We start from the raw sequence: 23572 nt of genomic DNA on the forward strand, positions 1-23572 counted from the left end.
CCTTCATAATGATAATGTAAGCATTTGATTATCTTTTGGACTTGGTAACTCTTACAACTTAAAGCTAATTGATTTTCACAAGATTTTATGCTTCATTGATTTTGTGACTTCAATTAAGGAAATGAGTTAAGAGCTCCTCTAACCATTTTAATTTCTAAGAAGAGTTGAGGCAATTTGTGCTTATAAATTGCTATAGCCAAGTTAAACCAATTCATAAGTGTTATTCCATTAAGTCTAATGATAAGTCAATCATATCATCCATGAGGTGTACCCCAAAACCAACCAATTCCACTTCTTTGAATTTAATCCAATCTTTTACTTGTTTACTTGTCATATTTTTATTCTAGCTAACTTTAATTTTTGTTAAACAATCGAAAGAACTAAACATTCCCCCCCCCCCCCCTTTTTTTTACTTTTAATTTTATTTTGCAAGTATTTTACAAAAAGATTTAAATAGAGATTTAAATTGAACCAATCTTCGTGGATACGATCCCTTTACCACTATACACTATTTTAGTGTAAAAGATTTAGGGTTATTAATTTTGTTGGCCTCGACAACCACCAGACACACAGATGATGTGAGTACTACTTCTCTACTGTGGCCATCCTCCTATTTCGTCTAATCAAACCTGAATTTGAGCCTTTGTGGTACAATCGATGCCTCCAACGAAATTCGTAATTATGGGCAAACTGGGTGGAGCCAAAATCGATTACAGATAGAAATGGGAGCGAAGAGGATTAGGGCATAAATTAGATAAAAAACAATAATACTTTGGATTCCTGGTACGACATCCAATCCATTTAGAAAGTTCTTCGAACTGAAGAGGTGAATGGCAATGGAGGGTTCGACATACCCAATAAAATCGGTTCCACATACCTCGGGTATGGAACGAAGATACAACAACAGTGGAGATGATGAACCAATGTGATTAATTGAGGGAGTCGGAGGGGCAAAGATTGTTGGTCGGAAGACGGCTGTCAAATAAAATTGAAGGTACAGTTTGACATACCCTATAAAATTGGTTCCACATACCCAGGGTATGGAACGAAGATGCAGCAGCAGTGCAGACGATGAACCGATGCGATACGTCGAGGGAGTCAGAGGGGCAAATATTGTTGGCTTGGAAGACGACGGTTGAGAGAAAGGTGGCGGTGGAGGGAGCGAAGAAAGGCCTGAGTGTTGAGTGTGAAACAGAGAGCCAACACCAGGTATAATTGAGAGGAAGTGAGAAAAAGGCAGTGACCAGGTTTAACTAAGAAGATCAATCTAAAGTATAAGAATAGATAGATGAAGCGGTGGTGGTGAAAACCCTGGTCAGTGGGACTGCCTCGAAAAATACAGAACAGACACCACGTAGCCACGTAGACAATAAAGAAAGATGTTGCACGTGTAATCCACTATCCACTACAATATACAGATAAACATATATAATTATCAAAAAGTAAAGAAAAAAAATCTCCACCAATAATAACAAGTCTTGTTCACAAAGGGAAGTCAAAATTAAACTATATATAATCAGAGATTATTGGATTGTCTAATTAATAATAATTTTTTAAATAGCCAAATGAAATGTCCTTTAGCCTAGGGATGAATAGTTTGTCCCAAATCCCGATCTCGATCCCGTACCGGTACCGTACCAGAATCGGTACCGAACCGTACCAAATTTAAAAATACGGGATGGTACTTGGTACTCCAAATACATGAAATTCAGGAATCGATAAAGCCGGTACCGGTACTAGTACTGAGTACCGATACCATTCCCGGTACCGGTACCGGTGATGTTCATTTCGTTCAGTACTCTGAATTAACTTTCAATCAAATTTGGTATTCGGAAAATCGGAAACGGGACGGATCGGTACTGGTTCCGTCCCACGCTCATCCCTACTTTAGCCGATCCTTAAAATTTAGGTCGACGGGTTGGAAATTTCGTGTATATTTTAGATTAATTTGGACTGGACCACTTTTTAGCGGCTCAAACTTTAAGTTTGTTTTATTCAGCAACTTGTATTATTATATTATGATATAATTTTCAATAATATTTATATAACTATTTTTTTAAAGAAATATTTACACAAAATCTTTCGAGTCAACCTAATTCACACATTGTATTTACCGTTTTAACGTGAATATATTTCGTGATGTGGCATTTGAAGAATTATGAAACATCTCTACGAAAAAAAAAATCATTATTTGATTGTTCATGTATTCTTTAAAATTTCTTTTTAAGACACACGTTCCATATCAAAAACCAGTCTCTGAAAGAAAAATTATTGAAACGGATTTCTTTTTAAAGGGACCGGAGAAAAACGTTTTTTTGCTTACCTGAATATCCTACGCTCACACACAATGCAGAAGCCTTCACCGTTAAACAAAAACCACACCCCTTTTTCAATGATGGCGGAGATTTCCCACCTTCATCTCCATGAAGATGATCACGATAACGAAAATGACGACCTTCTAAACTCACTTTCTCCTCGCAGCCATGACTGGTCTCAAGATCTCGACGGATTCGACGTTTCACCTTCAGATCTCGACTTTCCTTCCTCAGAATATTTCCTTTGCCGACAAAGGCGCCGCTCCGATCGGAATCCGATCAGCGTTTTAAACGGAAACAATGCTTCTAGTCCATTCGATCTCGAAAACGAGGTAAATTTCGTAATCGATATGTTCCATCATCGCGTTGAGCGATCGCATTCTTCGTCGCGTGTAATGTTAGACACCGATTTGGGTGATTCTGATCGTATTGTTAGAGTTAGTGATTGGAATGAGGATATCAATTCACACAATTTGGAGATGGATTTTGAGTCAGGATTAGGGTTAGGGTTTCCCGTAGAAGTTCGTAATTGTAACGACGAAGGTGATGACAATTCTGGATTTATGGTTGCTGATTGTGGTGATGAGTTCTTCGTGTCGAGGAGGACCAGCAGCAGTGGCGCTCGATCTGAATCGAGAGATCCAACATATTTCATGAGTGGATTAAGTGCGACTGATTCCGATGAGGACCATGTAAACGAGATTATTGGTGTGGACGATGATTTCGGTGATGATGAAGCAAGTCTTAGGCTATGTTGGGATGCTTTTCAGCTAGAAGACGATGATCATTCAAGATGGGACATACCTGCACAACAACATTTTGAGTGGGAGGAAGTAGACAGTGGAGTCAACGAAAGGGAAGTTTTGACCATGTTTCTGGACGCAGAGGCTGACAACAACACCACAGTAGATGATCTCGAGTGGGAATTATTCCTGAATTCTCATAATCACGAAGCAAATCCCACTACCACAGAGGCCAATAACTACAATGAGTGGGAGGTTTTCTTGAATGTTCACAATCTTGAAGCAAATCCAGATTTAGAAGGTCAGTTTGAAGACTACAATGATGCAGAACACGAGATGTTATTCGGGCAGTTTGCAGATAACGGTGACTCAGGTTTAGTTCAACCACCTGCTTCCAAAAAGGCAGTTGAAAATCTTCCATTTGTGGTTATGACTCTTGAACATGTTGAAAAAAACAACACACTTTGTGCTGTTTGCAAGGATGAAATTGGTGTTGGGGAAAAGGCAAAACAGCTTCCTTGTATTCATCATTACCACGAAGATTGCATCATTCCTTGGTTATGTATACGAAATACATGTCCAGTTTGTCGCCATGAGCTGCCTACTGATGATCCTGATTATGAAAGCAGGAAAGCAGAGAGGGTTGCTAGTTAGTTAACTCTGAAACATGACAAGGTTAGTATGGTTTTGAAGTTTTAGCATCAATACATTTAGGATGATGATTTAAGTGATTCCTCAATGTTTAAATCTATCTATATATGATTTCTTTTCTCCAATAAAAACATGCAAAGTTTGTTACTTTTGAGTTTACATTTCTTCAGCTCCATTATCTCCAGCAAGGAAGTTATATACTTTCCCTTCAACTTCAATCCAACTACAACCAACTTCTTTCTTCACCCCAATCTTCTTCATCTTTTCCCTAATCATTCTAACATCATCCCACTTCTCTAAACTTGCAAAAAGGTTCGATGACAACACATAGTTTTCTGGTTTACTTGGCTCAAGTTTTAACAACTTTTCAGAAACTTCTTTTCCCAACTCCATATTACCATGAATTCTACATGAACTAAGCAATGAACTCCAAATTCTAGCATCAGGTTCTTCAGGCATTTTAGCAATAACAATCATAGCATCATCAAAACGCCCTGCACGACCAAGCATGTCGATTAAACATGCATAATGCTCGATTTTTGGCTTGACTCCATGAACAGTATCCATCTCATTGTAGAATTCAAGACCTTCTTTGACTAATCCACCATGGTTACATGCCATTAAAATGGCAATGAAGGTGAAATGATCAGGTTTCATTCCAAACCTTTTCATTTCCATGAACAGCTTTATAGATTCGTTTCCCTGCCCGTGAATCGCATAGCCCGCAATCAGAACTGTCCAGAGCCCAACATGGTTTTTATCTGACTGTTCGAAAGCATTCCGGGCAGCTTTTATGCTGCCCGTTTTCGCATACATGTCTATGATTGAAGATATTACGAAAACGTCCCTCGTGAGGTTTTTCTTTAAAGCAAAAGAATGGATCGATTTTCCTAGCTTTAGAGCAGACAACTGTGAACAAGCGCTTAACACACCTGTGGTTGCAATCTCATACGGTTGGGTCCCACTAAACACCATTTTTCGGAAGATATTTAATGCTTCGTTTGGTTGTTTATTCTGTGAGTAACCAGTGATAATTGAATTCCATGACACTAAATTTTTATTCACCAATCTATCAAACACGAACCTTGCAGACATTGGTTTCTCACATTGAATGTAAAAAGAAATTAATGAATTACCGATATGTGAATCGGTTTCTAACCCCTTTCTAACCACAAACCCATGAGTTTGTTTACCATAGTTAAGCAACTTGAGGTCTTGAAAAGCTAAAAGCAAGCTACTGATGCTGTACAAATCAGGCTGAATCCCAAAAGATGTCATTTTAATATATAAATCTATTGCTTTTAAAGGATCACCATTTCGCACAGAGCCACTGATAAGTGTATTCCAAGAACTTACTGTTATGTTTTTCATGAGGTTAAAAGTATTTTCACCCAAATAATATGATGACGTATGTTTTGTGTAAGCTGTAATGAAAGCATTTGCCACCAATTCGTTAGATTCAATGCCATGTCGAATTGAATACCCATGAAGTTCCTTTACCTTTAAGAGATGTGAATGATGTAAGCAAACTTTTAAGACGTTTAGAATGGTTACCTGATCGGGTTTTATTTTTTCCATTTGCATCTTGCGAAGAAGTTCAAATGTATGTCCAACTTCACCTTCTTTTGAACAACCCCCAATAATCGAATTCCAAGAAACCACATTCTTGTTTTTTATCTTATCAAGAATGATACGGGCTTCTAACATGTATCCGTTTTTCAAATACATGTCCATCAATGCATTTTGCATCGTTAAATCATGATACAATCCCAATTTCACAGCCAAAGAGTGGATGGTTTTTCCTAACAAAATGTCTCTTTCAGAAGCACAAACTGGTAGCAAAGTTACTAATGTAGCAACGTCAGGTGTCAAACTTTCTCCGGCAACCAGAAACTCCATGAACAGATGGATACTTTTTTGAGAAAATCCGTTGTTTGAGAATACTGAAATCAATGAATTCCATGTGACCAAGTTTCTTTCAGGCATAAAGTCGAACACCTTGACTGCATCATCTACAAATCCAAACTTGTCATACATTGCAACCAAAGCATTACCCACAAAGACATCTGAGATCAAACCTGTCTTCACGGCTATACCGTGAACCACCTGACCACATATCAAATTCGGAGCTCCGACACAAGCTTTAATCACGCAAGGCAAGGTGAAATTATCAGGTATATGCTCTGTTTGCAAAAACTGGGAAAAGACAAGAATCGCATCATCACAGAGATCGTTTCTAGTGTATCCGTTGATGATTGCGTTCCATTGATATAAGTTCTTGTTCTCTAATTGTTCGAAAACGATTCGTAAATCGGAGGGAGATCCACAAACGGAGTACATCGTGATAATTTGAGTGTTGAGGATTGAGTTGTTTCTCAAGTGCGGCGATGACCAAACCAGTTGGTGGACTTTCCGGCCGGTTTCGATGTCTTTGTCGCCACCGCATGCCTGCAATAGAATACCGGTTGCTTTGGCGGTTTCTGTAAGCTCAGAAGGCGAGTCGTGGAGCAAAGTCAGAGCTCCGGTGCGGTTTTTCAATTGGCAGAGACGATCGATCTTTTGAGACAAACGGTTGGAGTGTTGTCGGCGAGGAAGCTCACAATTTGCGACCGGTTGAACGTTGGTGCTGGTCGAGTGAAGTAGAGGCGGAGGTGGATGGCGGTCTCCGACGTGTAGTGGTGGTGACGATGACATCATAGCCATGGTGAAAGGCTCGCCTTTTTTTTTTTTTTTTTTTTTTCCTGCTCTTTCTAGTTGACGATATTTCCTCAATTAAAAAATAGGCCTTTTTTAATAAAAACAATTAAATTTTGCATATATTCATGAAAATAAATAATTTCTCAAATTCTTGCAAATAACTTATAATAATCAATTTACAGTGTTCAATAAAAATACAATAAGACGGCTTGTTATTGGGTCTAAAGTTACCTTAAAGGAGATGATGGCTAACATTAAGCATAAGGTCAACTATGAAGTGTCTAGAGGTCAATGCTATATGGCTAGAAAATGTTTATCAGTGGGTCCAAAGTTACCTTAAAGGAGATGATAGATAACATCAAGCATAACTGCATAAGGTCAACTATGAAGTGTCTAGAAGTCAATGTCATATGGCTAAAAAAATAGGTAGGAAAACCATAAAAGGTAAAATTAAGCCATCACCACGCCAAAGTGTGGAACTATGCCCATGAAATGCTTAGATCAAACCATGGTAGTACATGTAAGGTTCAAGTTATTGTCAATCATGATGGAAAAACTAGAAAATGCAACTAATTGGTAGAAGGAAACTTTATGTGAAAGGAGGTGGGAAATTCGAGGTAGTTGGTGCCAATGGATAGACATTATAATTTATACATGATGTCCATGATGATAAATGACTAAATGTTGATGACGGTGTAAATTCTTATGAAGGTATAAGTATGGATGATGTTCATGAAGGTGCTAACAATGATGAGGAAATGGAGGTCGAAGCATTGGAGGTGATGAAGATATAAATGAGGGTGTTAACAAAAATAAGGATGGTAATGTTTATAAGGAAGTAGAGGACTGGAGGTTAGTAACCAGGTCCTCTCCAAAACTACAAAGGCCATTACCTAACACAACTTAATTACCATTACATGACATTATCTAATATAATTTAATTACCACTAAATTCCGGATAAATACAATAGCTATGAGCAAAACAACAATAAACATTAATAAATTGACCATTTTCTTCTTCTTGAGTCAATTTGCTCTTGACATTCACTATTGTTCTTTAAGTACATACGTGACTCAAATTTGGCATCTTCAATTTATTTATTTCACAGTGGTGGATCAACCCATATGAAAAACACAAAACTTTTGTCGAAGGTTCTTGCAAATACACAAAAATAATTAAACAAGAAGCTTATCTAAATTACATATGTCATGATGTAAAATTAACTTGTTAAAAATAGAAATGTTGAAGATCCAAAATAAGTTGTAAAATGTTAATGCCCCTACATAAATTTATTTATATTAATCATTAGACCTGAATAAAATTTAGTTAGTTATAATCGTACAACGAGTAAGATGACAAACGAGCAACAAGCTGTGCCGCTAAATCTTTTTGTGTGGTAAAACCAATTAATTTGAAGACTATACACACACACACACACACACACACACACACACACATATATATATATATATATATATATATATATATATATATATATATATATATACACACGTGATATGATATTACTATGCATGATCCGCTGTACTCTCTTAAGAAGTTTTACCGTATCCGGTGTGAGGAAACCAAACGTATCATGAGATGTCTCAATGGTTACTTATTAAACTTATTGTGTGGTCAATTTAGTGAAATCTATGCATTCACTCGATCATTATACATGATTTTAAGGACCAACAAACATCTACATACTTTCATTTCAATTTGAATGAAAAAATTATTCTTTTGCTACCAATATTTTCTGTGGATATTTTTTTACTTTTGTAAATACCACCATGATCACACTGGAAAAATATTTATGCTAGTAGTATATCTTTTTATTACAATAACATAAACAAGTCCGCAACCTATCTTTTGAACCAAGTCTATTAATTGATGACAAAAATTGAATACCTAAAAATGCATTTTTTTTAATCAGAAACTAATAAATTTAACCGTACTAAATAACCTAAAGTTTTTACCATGTCGGTTTCAAAATTTGATGCGTCACTACTCACCAGTGAAGTAACTACATTTATTATCGGCATCTTGAGGTGTGAATATAGATTTTTTTCATTAATCAAAAGGAGAAAAACTGCGGTGATGATTAACTTTACAATTTATTAAAAAAATAAGACATGTATTTAGAAACTTGTACAACAATATTACATCCAATATGATCTACTTACCTCATTCAATGACTTGTGAATGTGGATATAATCAAAGAGAACTCAAGTAGTCTTTGAGCAAATTGAAAATAGGGTTTGCAAATGGAGATCCTTCCGATCTCTCAAACATGATTCCATCCATACGCGCTTGCACTCCATCACTCAATGTCAACCCATCCATCAGTTGCTTTAATGCCATGTCCATTCCAATTACACTGCTCCCTATTCCACTTAGGATTTCTGGTAAAGATGGTGATGTCTTTGACAGTTCAACCAAACTAACCTGGACACAATTAATCATGTTTAAAAAAAAATCCGTAAGAAAAAACAAAACAAGGGCAAATTTGTAAAAAACCAACTTGTTTATCATGAGGTATGTTGGCCTTGTGTTTGGCTATAGCAACAGCGCGTGAGAAGCCTCCGATTGCATCAACTAAACCCCGTGAAGCAGCATCATTTCCACTCCACACTCTCCCTTGAGCAATCTCCTCCATCTTATCCACCTGTAAACAGCATATATGTAATCAATTAATAAATGAGTAGCTTAAATATTCTAAAATTTCATAAATTTGTCTACATACACTCATTGATCTTGAAAATGCTGCCTTGTTACGAAATTGTTGATAAGCATTCTGAGCAGATTCTGCAAACAGTTTCTCTTCATCTGGTCTGCACATACACACGTGTGCAAAGAGTATTTATAATTTGTAATCATAATATAAAAGTATCAATTATCAAACAACAAAATATAATTTAAATATTTTATAGAAGAAAAATATATCATATATTGAAGACAAGAAATCTTCTCAGTTCTCACCTGAATGGCCGTTGGTCAGCAGCAGTCAACTCAGAAAATCGTCCCTTTGATATTACTTCCTTGTTGAAACCAATTCTTTCATATAATTTCCCCAAATTGAACTTACCTACAACCAAATATGGTTAATAAAAAAAATGACATCCACAAAAATATTTAATAAAAAAAAATAATAATAATAATCGACCTGTGACAACACCAATTGACCCGGTCAAAGTAAGGTTCTCTGAGAGTATAGTTTGTGCAGCCATGGCCATGTAATATCCTCCACTAGCTGCCACATCAACCATTGATGCAACCACAGGCTTAGATTCAGCCAATAATCTGATTTCCCTCCACATTCTAATAAAAAATTTTGGAAATTTTTAAACGAGTGGATATATAAATTAAAGGTTAAAAATATTTATACTTTTCGAAGCACTTACAAGTCAGAAGCCAGAGCATCACCTCCAGGGCTATCGATTCGGATTATAACAGCTTTATACCTTTTCGACTCTGAAAAAAATATATATAATTATTTTATTTTGTTATGCATTTGGAAAATAAAAATTAAACTATATAACATTTTGCATAATACCTCTAACAGTGCGAATCTTCTCAATGAATTGCTCAGCAATGATGCCAGAATTGGGTGAACTAAAGGGCCCACGTACACGGCTGATGCTTCCGGAAGCTCTAATTACTGCTATTTGATCTTTTCCACCTGATAACCCCAAAGTCCATTTCCTAACTCTTGAGTATTTCCTGTAGCAAGTGAAATAACCAAATTGAAATTGAAATGTTAAGTAAGGGTAGAAAGTGTAACATGTGAAAAAATATGTTGAATGTGAGGGATCTTACTTGTAATCAACAAGCGGGAGTTTTTTCTCTTCTGCAATGCCTAATTTTGTTTTTAGCATAGATGTAACCTGAAAAGGTTACTACACATTACATTATCACAAAATATCTGAAAACTGAAATGGTATATTTGTAAATAATTAATAGTATGAAGGAAAAAACAATAGTGAGGTCTATGTTGCACTAGAACTACCTTTGTAGTAGATGAAAGTGCAAACCAAAATCATCAATAATCAAGCTTTTTAACATTTTTGAACTCCAAAATCTAATAAATGACAAAAGTTAGGAAGTGATTTCTTGAAGAATATGTTTTATTCCTATGTGTTCTTCTTGTGTGTATACCTCATCATCATATTTTATATCTGTTATCCATCCATCTTCTTTCAACTTCTCTATTTGGTAAACTCCTTCGTTTATAAAACTTTCAATATCTTCCTTTTTCTTTCCTGTAATACAAACAATCCAACTTGTTTAATTTAATACATCAAGATCAGGGAAACCAGTCAAACCACAAAGTAACTTCACCTTTGGCTTGAGAAATCTTATCAACCCAATTCCCATAGATATTATCTACTAATGTTGTAAGCACCTCGCGATTTTCTTCAGATATATTCTTGCGAATTAGTTGATCACCAGCACTTTTATATTTACCAATCCTCTGAACTTGTGGTTCCACACCTATTTTCTCAAGTACACCTATATATGTACATACATCATTTTGGTTAAGTTCAGGGTTTAAGGGTTTAATCTGGAGCTTTTGATCAATGGAAAATGTAAACCTACCTCCAAGAAATGATGCTTGAGCAGATAAACCATACAAGGAAAAATAAGCACTTGGAGGGGCATACAGCTCTTCACAAGCACAGCCAAGGTAATACTCTTTTTCACCCCATGCAGGTGCATAAGCAACAATGAACTTTCCTGAATTACATTGTTAAGGTTAGTAGACATATCAGATTTGTGGTAGTTGAAGCTTTAATCAGATTCTGTATAAGATAGTGATCATAGAACAACCTGACTTCCTAAAATCCAATATGTGCCTTCGAATTTCTTCAATTTTACCCCATCCACAATTTAGGGTTTCAATGTGGAGATAAACACCGGATATACGAGGATCATATGCTGCCTTAATTAGGTTTTCACATATTTGAGGCAGGGATAACCCTGAAGAGAAGCGAGTCTTCACCTGATCAGATATCTGAAATTGGCAACAGTAGTAGAGTTTATTGTTCTTCCATGTCGATCAAAATGAGTCGAAAGAGTTTTATCATTTGCTGTTATATAACAACTCAAGAGAATTTCTCTAAGAGGAATCTATAGAAATATACTGAAATTGATACTTTAAGTGATCCATATAGAAAATGAACAATATATATTATATACAAACAAATGAAGTAATGAACTAGGAAAGCGGTCTTCGATGTAAGAATCACCAATCGAATAACTAAAATATAGATGCGCAACCGGGATTTGATATGTGAAAAAGTAGATGAAAACAACGGACCTGGCCACGCAATTTCAAATTCAAAACACTGCCCTTGCGAACACGTTGCCATGGATAAGCAATTAGCATGCGTAGCTTCACCACGAAGCTCTTCCACGCACCTGGACTTTCAAACTCAAATTCTCCAGTAGGATACGCATCATCGCCTCTTAAACTGCCATTATTATCCAACTCAGACTTGATCTCGATTTTATCCTCCTGATTCTCTGAGGAAACATCTTCACTTTTGGTGTCAGATGAGGAATTGATAGCTCGAATGGAGATGCTCCGATGAGGTTTCAGATGATAGCGAGTTGAAGTGACATGTGGAAGGGAGAACTGATAAGGTGATAGGTAACGCGGCGGCCGGGATTTGGTGAGGATAACAGCGGAAATGTTGACGGTGGTGGTGAGAAGCCTAGACATCAGGTGGCGTTCTCAGAGACGGAAACAGAGGCCGAGAGAATAGATAGAAGACAGTGGGGAGCCGACGGAGGAAGCATGGATTGGAAATCCACCACGTCGTCAAATTTATTCCTAAAACTCGCTCATACGTTCTTCGATTACAAATTTACAATATCGACCACGACCTTTACTAGGACTGAGATTTGAATCTCGTATCCTTAGAAAATATCTATACTAATTTTTGGGAATAACTTTTAAGGGTAACTATTAACTATTTGAGTATTTGGTATGTAAAAAAAAATACCATTAATTTTTTTTCCTTTTTTTTTTTTTTTTTTTTTTTCTTTTTACAGAAAATACCTTTAGTATGTGTTGCATGTACATGTTTTACCGATATTTATTCTAACTAGAGGGTTTTTCCATGTGTTGCGCGGGGTGGAAATTATTGTTTTCTGTGTATTTGTTAATGTGTTTTACCTTTTGATAAAGAGATGTAAATACATTGCTATCATGGGTCAAAAGAAAAGTACATTGCATGTATTGGTAGCTATAGTAAAATACATTGCTATTCTCTACTTTGACTATTTCTCCCATCTAATAATTGGATCCAAGGATCGATTCAAACCGGGTTGGACACTTCGTTCCAATAAATGATTTTGAACCATATTTGTATGTACTGATAGACCGGTTTCTTTGTTGCAGTTTTATGTAGGGATCAATTTTATTTTTGCCATCTGTTGAGAGTAACCAAGAGACACTTTCAAGTTAACCACCAATTCTCTATAGTTTTTTTTTATCTTAAACATGTTGTGATGATAATCTTTCATTTTGGATTTAAACAACTAAACCACCAAAGATGACATTAGCATGAAATTTTTGTGTATGCTTTGATCCTCAATTTAATGTGGTCCAATTTGTGTAGCATGAGATTCTGGATTTTTTTCAACTAAACAACTAAAGTAGTAAACATATACTATGATCACAATAGAATGATTTCATAAAACTAAAACTCAACATAAACATCACAAATAGACCATCAAGACAATAACAATTAAAAGGATGGCTTTTACACTAATCCAACTTAGTAACCAACTCTAAATTTATACAAAAATAATATATTATGGTAGATTTTCCAAGAAAAATGAATGTGCAATGCTAGTAAAAAAATTAGAATCCTACGGGCCTAACTCCCCATCAACAATGACAATGAAAATATGATATGGGTAACCACCTTCTTCAATGGTTGTCATGGCTTCTTCGACAGGGGCAAATGATGTTGGGCCTATGTAAAAATAAAACAAATAAATATGTTTAATATGCACCCACAAAAGAATAAAAAATTAAATAAGTAAAGAAATGATTTCTTGACAAATGAAACATTTTTTTTAATTCTAACGAAATGAACCATTCCGTTCTTTCCTATATTGCACCATACCAGACATTGCCTACTTTTAACAACTTACTTGCATATGTTTGTACTTTCAATGTACATAATTGGATAAAATTTTCAAAATACAATGATGTGTAAAATGTTATAAAATAACTATTTTATCATGTTAACATAAAAAATAAAATGTTCATCTCTTAAATATTATAAAACAACTGTCTTATCTTTACTTTTGCCTTTTTGAAATTCAAAATTTTATTATAAAAATTATTTATTATTTTTGTTAGCAAAAAATTTCTCTAGGCATTTGTTTTTTAATTATTTTTCGAGCATGTATTTTAAATACATAAATTATACAAATAATTTTACATACAAATATTTTATAGACAAAATTGCAAAAAATGGTCCCTATGGTACGCATTTTTTTTGGGGTTTTAGTCCAAACCATGTTTTTTTTTTTTGGATTGGTTGTCATTTTGAGTTAGTTTCGTTGCGTTTTTGGTCCCTCAAAAAACTAAAAAGACCAAAATGCAATTCTGATACATTTTTATGGTTTTTGCTATTTAATTTAAAGCTTTGTTAATAAAAATTATGGGCCCACCTCTCTCTCTCTCTCTCTCTCTTTTTCTCTCTCCCTCTTTCTCTCTCTCTCTCTCTCTCTCTCTCTCTCTCTCTCCAAAACACACACTTAACACTATCAAGAACACATACACATAATCTCAAGAACACCTCCACCGCTATCTCTACTGTCCATCACTGTTCACCGTTACCACCATCTACTGCTAACCACCTCCATCTCCTCCACCCTAATCCCACATATCTTTTTGCTTAACCCGGTGAACAGTTGATTTTCCAGGTTTCTTTCTAAAACTGAAATAGATTTTTGAATCTATAAAATGCTTCTGGATAATGGGTTTTCAAACGCTTATTTGGTTGTTGTTCTTCAAGGAAGGGCTACATAATCTGTCCATCTCCATCTCTCAAGAAACTAGTAATTGAAACTGAAAACATCAACACAATTGTCTCTAAAATCCGACAAATCCCATCTCAATCCTCACATTCGTGCTTCACTGCCTCCCAAATCTGGCCCAGAATCCTCGCCGCTGCCACCTCCTAAGATTTTTTTTGGGACCGATATAGACGCTCGTTACACCTACCCCTTGTTATCTCAAGGTGTTTGCTTTGAGCCTTCAATTGATGGAGGATTCTATTAAATGGGTTCTTACAGGTGAAGAATTTTGAATAGGAATTAGTTTTAGTGTTTCAATTAAAGGTTGTGAATAGGATTGAGTTTGAGCCTTTAACACCGGTGTGTTACTTTATCGATCTTAATTAATCTTTATTGTCACCTCCAGAGAACAATCTTCAAAATCCATGACCAAGGTCCATTGAAAATGAAATCGACATTTATAGATCTGTATGTGAAAGAAACCGAGAATGGGGGTTGGTTTCTTGCTGCTATGAAGATGGTGATAATGGTTATATGGAGAAGATGGTGGGTCAATGTACTTGTATGGAGAAGATGGTGGGTCGATTACCACTAGTCCAGGTCGTAAGGAGGAAACAGGGGAACCCATATTGAGTTCATGAAATCCGGGTTTGTTGGTATTACTAGCATCGAATGTAATTGATTTTTGGGCTATAGCGGTTGTTGTAGATGATAACTTGGTGGGTAGATGTGGAATTTTGATTAAGAAGGAAGATATGAAGAAGTTGAAGTGTTCATCTTGGGTAAAAAGACAAAGGAGAAGGAGGTGGGGGCATACGGTGGGGAGAGAGAGAGTGTGTGTGTGTTTTATTTTTTTAATTAGTTAAATAAATAATTAAATAAGTATTTAGATTTAAAAAAAATGAAAGAAATGAAAAATAAATAATCTAAGGGTATTATAGTCATTTCATTATTCACAGGGATAAAAAACGCAATGAAACTAGTTTAAAAAGACCATCAATCCAAAAAGTCATTATTTAGATTAAAACCCTAAAAAAATGCATACCATAAAGATCATTTTTGCAATTTTGACTATTTTATATTTGTTTAGTTTAATCAAAAATATAAAATGAAAAAATCCGCCACAACCAATTGGTAACTATCACTTGTTCGTTTATCTAAACAATGGTAAAAACATTTAGGGGGTGTTTGAGATTGCATTTTGAACACTAAAAATGATTTTGGAAAATAAATAGTTATTGACATCAAGGTGTTGATAAAATTAGTTTTTTTTTTTTTTTTTTTTTTTTAAATGTTTAAATTAGTTTTTATGATTGCATAAACATTTTAATTGTAAAATGACTAAAAAATTCATGGAAAGAATAGAGAGAAGGAAAAGATAAGGTTAGAGTGGTCATTACAGTAATATTATCATTTTCAATTTAAAAAGCCAAATTCATTAAAAAAGATAAGATTAGAAACCTCTATCTTCAAGTATGTTAAAATGTCATTTAAAAAGCATTTAAGAGCATATCGAGCTATAATTGGACTTTTTAAAAATCTAATAAATCAATAACCTATTTTGATTAAAAAAAAAAAAAAAATCTAAAACACCCTTTAAACTTAAAAAACGTGAAAAAGATTATCTTAAAAACACCCTAATCCAATTATTTTATTAGGTGAAAAAGCTTGTCGTTGTTTTGCGATAATCTGAAAGAACACCCAAATCATTTTTATTAGTTGGGTAAATTACACCGTTGGTCCCTCGTGCACATGCCAGAAAGCATGTTTAGTCCCTATTTCCAAAATTTAACTCGTGCAGTCCCTCGTTGTTATTTATCTTGCATGGTTAGTCCCTATGCACGTTAACTGTTAACTCCTTCCGTTTAAGCCACCCACGTGCCTTGCACGCAGGGGCATTTTCGTCTTTTCAGGGTTTGTGTCTATATTTAATGCCGTTACACTGCAACCCTCTTTTCCTCTGTATCCTCTCATTCGTCTCTTCCCCTCGTTCGTCTCTTCCCCTCGTTCGATCGATTTCTTCCAAATACATAACAATGATCGATATTAAATGCAATTGTGGAGCCACTGCAGTGATTCGCACATCTTATAGCAAAAGAAACCCTGGGAAACTCTATTATGGTTGTACAGTAAAGGTAAGGTTAATGACTTCAATTTCGTTCTTCGTCTTCTCTAATTTTGCCCTAATTCTTCATCTACTTTAATTGGTTCAGGGACCATTATGCAAGTTCATAGGATGGGTGAATGATTATGATCAGGACTGTGATTGTATGGCGTTTAGGATGAAACTTGAAGAACAAAATCGCAAATTGAAGCTTTACCTAGTTATTAGCTGGGTTTTTTTTGTTTCAGTCCTTATATATAAAGTGTAGGTTAAGTAATGAAGTTGTTAGTATTTTGGTATGTGTATATTGTAATGGAGACTCTTTGTAATGTTATTTGTATTAACAAAAAAATTTCAATTTTAGTTACAATATATTGTGTAATCATAATGTGGTGTTATCAGTTGGTGTTCAAATTTAATGAAAATGTGGTATATGGCATACAAACAATTAAACCATTCAATATACCATATGCAATATACCATTCAATACTAGCATATGCAACATATGCAATATACCATTCAATACTATGCAATATACCATTCAATGTTATCAGTTGGTATGTGTATATTGTAATGGCAACATATGCAATATACCATTCAATACTAGCATCCAATATAACAATTAAAAAGGACAAAAACTCTAAAATATCCAAGATAACCATTGACCATTAACATAAAGGGACATCCAAAATAACAACATAGTCTTGTGGCATACAAACAGTTATCCTACACAGCAACAAAGTATCAAAATACAACACATAACAACAAAGTATCAAAATACAACACTACAAATTCTCAAAGCATGGGGCTTTTTCCTTTGTTCCCAACTCCATTTTGTACACCACCACTGCTACCTGCTGCACCTTCTCCTGTTGTATTCCCTGCTGCACCTTCTCCTGTTCCATTCCCAGTATGTGATTGTCCCTTGCAGGTCCTTCCATTATGGCCCACATTTCCACATTTTGTGCATGTTACAGATTTCCATTTTGTGGACACTCCATCATCTTCTGTTGCAGATCTTCTTCTCTTTTTTTTTGGTCTGCCAATAGGGACACGATACTTTGGTGGTATCAACTTGGTAGGACATGTGCTTTTTTCCCACAATAACCTCCCATTAATAGGTTCAACTTTGAAGACATACATTTCTTTCCATGTCTTGAGCCAATAAGTTGGGTGTACCCATGTCTCAGGTATTCCAACATTTTCATTGTTGAGCCTCATATCCCATATAGCTGCTATACTATGTTTGCAGGGTATGCCTGTCAGTTCCCACCTATTACATGAACAAGTTTGTTGGTCCATATTAACCACATACTGATTAGTACCTTCACTTGTAACCTGGTACTTCCCATTGCCACAGAACACTGCCCTACACTGTGATGCCCTTTCTTTAATTTTTTCAAGGGTCTTAGTGGCTGTAGGAGTTAATGGGCCATTAGCTTTATCAATTTCTTTTTGAACCATGACAATTTTCCTCATGATATACTCCCTAATAAACTCCAAGCAACTGATAATTGGCTTATCACGACCCTTCACTATCTTGCTATTCAAACTCTCACACATATTATTCAACACAGCATCACAATGTGCCCTCCCTAATAAAACACAACTGTATTAGATTATTTTTAAAAATTATACACTTATAAACATAATATTATATACCTGAGAAGTGGGATCTGGACCAGTGCTTAGGTGGAATAGAATTAAGCCAGTCATATGCTTCACTGTTAAGTTTCTTTAATTCTTCCATGGCACTGTTGAATTGTGGTATGGTGGTACATGTTGCACATTTCCAAAGACAATCCTTGAATTCCTTGCCCTCCATTTACGTTTCATGTTCTCATGAAGATGCCTTAGGCAATATCTATGCTCTGCTGCTGGGAAAAGTTTCTCAAGTGCAGGCAATAACCCCTAAATCATCAAAAGAGTGAGGTTGCTTATTGAATTGTAAAACATGCATGTGAAAATGAATGGAGAAATTTATTTACCTTCTGTCTATCTGATATGAAAGTGAAGTTGGAGTTTGCATACAAACCAAGATCATCTCCTAAGTTAGTTAAAAACCAGGTCCATGAATTAAAGTTCTCTGCTTCAACAACTGCATATGCCAAAGGGTATGTGCAATTGTTCCCATCTAAACCCTGAATTATCATGTCAAACACAGTAATAAGCAAACAATTAACTATGGTCAAACATTAATCAAATACTAAAATATGATTATGCACATACCACTGCTGTCAGGATCATACCATGGTATGGACCCTTCATGAATGCACCATCAAGCCCTAGTAAATCTCTTTTCCCTGCTGCAAATCCACTTTTCAGTGGACCAAGACAAATGTATACTCGTTCAAATACCCTGGTCTCAGATGCATAACATGGTTCACTTTGCACTTGAAGTTTGACTGTGGTGTTTGGATTTCTACTCTACACCTCCTGTAAGTAGTCTCTTAGACATGAGTACTGAGCAGCAAAATCTCCCCTAATTGATTCCAGGGCTTTCGTTTTCGCCCTATGAACTTTCATGTCTGACAATCCAAGTTGGTATTTCTTCTCAAGCATCTCACGTAATGCTCTAAGTGGTATTTCTGGGTTTGCCTCCACTGTGTCAACAATCTGTTCAGAGAGAAACTTGTAGTTACATGCCCTAATTTTCCTTGTTTGAAGGCACGTATGTTGCTTTTCATAGGTCTTAACAGTCCAGTTAATGTCTTTTTTCCACTTACTCACTAGTAGGACCCATGGGCATTTATGAACAGAACCATCTTTCACTTTCTTTTTCTTTTGACTTGGTCCCACTTTGTCATTACTTTTGCTAGTCCCACCTGTTTCTAATATCCCAAGGTTTGGTATTGTCCCTTTGCAAACCACTCTAATCCTATTTTTGTCATTCTTGACGAAGTCTAACTCCCTTCTACTCTGTATGGAATGAAGATAAATTTGTTGCGTAACTTCCTTGGCTGTGCTAAAAGTCTGGTGGATGTAAAATGGATCTTTGATAGCAGCTGCTTCATTCTTATGTGCTCTTCGTAAATCTCTTATCTTCTTCCTTTTTTTACTAGCTTCACCCTCATCTGATGAAGATGCAGATACAAATTCTTCAGTGTTTATAACCTCTAATTCTTCATCACCTTCTACTGCTTCATCTCGATCATCAGGAAAACTTCCAACTCACTCCACCTCTTTGTCAATGTTGAGGTGAAAGTTCTTCATATCAACCTCTGGATCATCTAACAAATTATCTTCATCAACTATGTAATCGCTATCTTGACTGTATTCACTATCTTCAGTGTCATCACTATCATGACTGTCTTTACTAGCTTGACTGTCTTCACCTGCTTTTTCACTATTTGGTTCATCTTGTTCCATAGGAGTCCCACACCATTCAAATGTATCATCCCAACCATCAACATTAGGACATGTGCTTCCTATCATTGGTTCAGTCAAAGGGCTTTCAATTCTTGGTATATAGGCAGGGGTTGACTCAACTGTTTCACTCAATGTAACAAGGGGTTGTTCCAAGGTTGTTTCAAGTAATGTACTAGGGGGTTCGTCCATAGTTTCTACATTCTCAAAAACAGGGGCTTCTTCACTAGGACAATCCCCTGAATTTGACCATGTCAATAACAAGCTTTTACGACAAAGGGACTCAGGAATTTCGTGTATCTTTATCTTTGCAGGGTTTGGGGACATTTGATACGTATGGAGCTTGGTTTCCCAAAACTCTGTATACACTTCTATCACCTTGTGTTCATACACGTATGACCTAAAGTGGTTTATATCTTCGTCACAACCCAAAGCATATAACCCAAAATCTAAATCCCAGGTTGGTCGTTGGAAATGATAATAAATACTTTTACCTGGTTCCACACAACCAAGCAATTCCATTATCTCGTCCATATCATGCACCGAGAACAAGTCACTATCAATGCCATCAATATATTTCATCTTCCCCTTTATGTATTTGCGGCCTGGAAACTTCGTAAAAACTCCACCATAGTTCAATCGTATCGAGAACATACATGGATTGTCAGCTGCGAACCCAAAAAAAAATTACGTTTTAGGAACGTATAATGGATGATCAACTGAAAATGTAGAAAATTTTACCGTATGAGCTTTGGAGATCGTATTCCTCCCATTCTTGCCTAATCCTCCAGTTCACCATCGTAGAAAACTAGGGTTTTCTCGTGCAATGCTAAGGGTCGACGGAGGATGAAATCAGAAATGATCGGTTATCGAAGTCGCGCCATACTGGTTCATGTATACAAACCCTGAAAAGACGAAAATGCCCCTGCGTGCAAGGCACGTGGGTGGCTTAAACGGAAGGAGTTAACAGTTAACGTGCATAGGGACTAACCATGCAAGATAAATAACAACGAGGGACTGCACGAGTTAAATTTTGGAAATAGGGACTAAACATACTTTCTGGCATGTGCACGAGGGACCAACGGTGTAATTTACCCTTATTAGTTTTTCACATCAATTTTTTTTAGTTTTTCACCTATAGTTAACCCTTCCCATTCAACAAGAATTGATCAATCGCCATGATTGTGTGAATTCTACTCGATTTACAATCAGCTCCAGATATCCCATGATCTGTTCTTATGTCAACACACAGAAACCCACGAACTCCTTAATATCGAAGATTCATTCCTTCCGGCAATCTTTTCGTGGAGTACAGACAGAGGGAGAGGGTTTTGCTCTTTACGGGAGAGCATCGCCATTTACCAATTAACTGAGCCAGGAAATGGGGTGTTCTTTTTCAGGATTAAACGCCCTATACGACGCCGTTAACGGAGGCGCTGATGTTTGGATCAACGACAACCGCTTCAAGATCGTCCGCCAGCTCGGCGAGGGTGGTTTTGCCTACGTATTCCTTGTTAGGGAGGCCTTCACCGACGCTTCCGGCGGTGGCGTCTCTAAGAAGTTCAAAGACCCCTCTCACATCGCCGGTAAATACAAATCCCACAATCTGAGATTCCATTTCTAGGGTTTTAAAGTATCCGCATTGCATTCGTTGATTTCGTTATAGTTACGAATTAATTTCATCTCCAGAGGATGGAACGTATGCGATGAAGAAAGTTTTGATTCAGAATAACGATCAGCTGGAGCTGGTGAAGGAAGAGATCCGTGTATCCGCCTTGTTTAGCCACCCAAATCTGCTGCCATTGTTGGATCATGCCATTATTCCAGTAAAGGTAGAGCTTATTTCTATACACAATCAGATCTGCGAACATATAAAATCATCGACCTTTTTCATTCACTTTATGAAAAACAATTTGTTAACATGATTCTGTTTTGTTTTTTAGGCCACACCTGAACAACCTTGGACACATGAAGCATACCTGTTGTTTCCAGTTCATCTGGATGGGACTTTGTTGGACAATTCAACAACAATGAAATCTAAAAAACAGTTTTTTTCCACATCTGATGTTCTTCATATATTCCGACAGGTAACCAGCAAACACAGTACAACCTGTTCTGTTCTGTTCTGTCTTGTCAGGGTCTAATTGTAGGATTTGGGTTGCAGTTGTGCGCAGGACTGAAGCATTTGCATTCTCTTGACCCGCCATACGCGCATAACGATGTGAAACCGGGAAATGTCCTTTTAACACATCGTAAAGGTCAACCACCTCTCGCCGTACTGATGGATTTTGGAAGCGCGCGTCCTGCGAAAAGGCAAATCCGGTCCCGCTCAGAGGCACTGCAGTTGCAGGTAGGTAGATGTAGACAGTCTTACCTCCATCCATCCAATGCCAATGGATAATTATAAGATTGTTTGAATAATGTTTAGGAATGGGCATCAGAGCATGTTTCAGCTCCCTTTCGAGCTCCAGAGCTATGGGATTGCCCAAGTCAAACAGACATCGATGAACGAACTGATATATGGTCACTCGGTTGCACTTTGTTTGCCATAATGTAAGTCGTGTTGTCTGTCTGTATAAAGTGTTGTCTGTATAAAGTGTTGTCTGTCTGTATAAAGATAAATGGATGATATGTTTAAAACAGGTATGGCGTGTCTCCATTTGAGTATGCGTTAGGGGAATCGGGAGGGAGCTTGCAATTGGCTATTATGAATGGACAGATAAAGTGGCCAAGTGTAACAGGAGGAGGAGGGGGAATTCCAAAACCACCATACCCGGATGCTCTTCATCAGTTTGTATCGTGGATGCTACAGCCTCAACCCACTGTTCGACCATTGATAGATGACATCATCATTCATGTCGACAAGTTGATCTCTAACTACTCTATTTAGACTTTTTATATTTTGATTTTTAGTTTTTGGAGTTGCCATATATTGTTATTGGTTGTTAGAACATGAATGATTAAGTTTGTGATTGTTGTGGACATAAATAAATGATATGAGGTTTCTTTCTAAACAACCACAGGTTCTTGTTCTTTCACAAGAGTGACCCTCGTTCTGTATCATTTTCCTTTTTTTTTTCTTTGGCAGTCCTTTTGGTCCATTTTTTATTCAAATTGTCTGGAGACACAACTTTATCTACTTTTCATTGAAAATATGAATCATTATATGGAACAACTGTGGATGTTTTTCCACTTCAACCAAGCCTCACCATCAGCCTGATATGCTACTACAACAGTCGGGCCAACTTGCATCAAAATAACTATTACATGGATTTAGGTGCAAACTCTCACATGACTTTCAATCAAGATAACATGCTTTCATTAGCAAAATGTAATAACTTCAAATCCATTGTGGTTGGAAATGGTGCTTTACTACTAGTTAGCTTTGTTGTCCCTGACTTTTTTCTCCACTCAAACAACCGATTTCTTCTTAGAAATGTCATCGTTTCCAATAAAATGGTCAGAATTTTAGTGTCGGTTCGTAGGTTTGATAATTCCGTTTTCATTGAATTTGATCATTCTATTTTTTTTGCTAGGGATCTTGAAACATGTACAATTTTGTAGCGTTGTGACAGTATTGATGTCCTACATCCAGTTCTCCCATCTACTTCCCATCTAATGCGTGCTTCTTTCCATGTCACTGCCCTGGCTGATGTGT

At 36.4% G+C, this 23572-nt stretch overlaps 5 protein-coding genes and 1 long non-coding RNA gene across 6 annotated transcripts; 3 read left to right on the forward strand and 3 right to left on the reverse strand.

The window, feature by feature from the left end:
* The first annotated feature begins 2240 nt into the window (after positions 1-2240).
* LOC145048560 (uncharacterized) lies at positions 2241-3856 on the forward strand. The gene has a single exon (XM_078997093.1). The coding sequence runs from the start codon at positions 2348-2350 to the stop codon at positions 3710-3712; it is 1365 nt and encodes a 454-aa protein (XP_078853219.1). The 5' UTR covers positions 2241-2347; the 3' UTR covers positions 3713-3856.
* On the reverse strand, positions 3798-6442 carry LOC145048559 (Pentatricopeptide repeat (PPR) superfamily protein). Its single transcript, XM_078997092.1, has one exon. The coding sequence runs from the start codon at positions 6410-6412 to the stop codon at positions 3866-3868; it is 2547 nt and encodes an 848-aa protein (XP_078853218.1). The 5' UTR covers positions 6413-6442; the 3' UTR covers positions 3798-3865.
* A 2008-nt stretch (positions 6443-8450) lies between these two features.
* Positions 8451-12279, reverse strand: SPPA (signal peptide peptidase). The gene is made up of 13 exons (XM_078956678.1): positions 11725-12279; positions 11235-11418; positions 11004-11141; positions 10746-10916; positions 10563-10666; positions 10224-10291; positions 9961-10127; positions 9809-9878; positions 9571-9725; positions 9387-9492; positions 9151-9238; positions 8929-9072; positions 8451-8852 (listed from the first exon to the last, which is right to left on the reverse strand). The coding sequence occupies exons 1-13, from the start codon at positions 12127-12129 to the stop codon at positions 8622-8624; spliced, it is 2031 nt and encodes a 676-aa protein (XP_078812804.1). The 5' UTR covers positions 12130-12279; the 3' UTR covers positions 8451-8621.
* A 3892-nt stretch (positions 12280-16171) lies between these two features.
* LOC144997816 (uncharacterized) lies at positions 16172-16918 on the forward strand. The gene is made up of 2 exons (XR_013659953.1): positions 16172-16579; positions 16658-16918. It is a non-coding gene; the product is annotated as an uncharacterized LOC144997816 (long non-coding RNA).
* A 276-nt stretch (positions 16919-17194) lies between these two features.
* Positions 17195-19468, reverse strand: LOC144997680 (uncharacterized). The gene is made up of 4 exons (XM_078957555.1): positions 18778-19468; positions 18537-18689; positions 18211-18459; positions 17195-18143 (listed from the first exon to the last, which is right to left on the reverse strand). The coding sequence occupies exons 3-4, from the start codon at positions 18371-18373 to the stop codon at positions 17344-17346; spliced, it is 963 nt and encodes a 320-aa protein (XP_078813681.1). The 5' UTR covers positions 18374-18459; positions 18537-18689; positions 18778-19468; the 3' UTR covers positions 17195-17343.
* Positions 19469-21029: 1561 nt separating this feature from the next.
* Positions 21030-22931, forward strand: LOC144998390 (uncharacterized). The gene is made up of 6 exons (XM_078958165.1): positions 21030-21500; positions 21604-21746; positions 21858-22001; positions 22079-22264; positions 22343-22467; positions 22558-22931. The coding sequence occupies exons 1-6, from the start codon at positions 21296-21298 to the stop codon at positions 22802-22804; spliced, it is 1050 nt and encodes a 349-aa protein (XP_078814291.1). The 5' UTR covers positions 21030-21295; the 3' UTR covers positions 22805-22931.
* Positions 22932-23572: the final 641 nt, after the last annotated feature.

The sequence above is a fragment of the Lactuca saligna genome, chromosome 5 (genome assembly GCF_052625555.1).
Source record: "Lactuca saligna cultivar CGN05327 chromosome 5, ASM5262555v1, whole genome shotgun sequence".
Taxonomy (NCBI): Eukaryota; Viridiplantae; Streptophyta; class Magnoliopsida; order Asterales; family Asteraceae; genus Lactuca; species Lactuca saligna.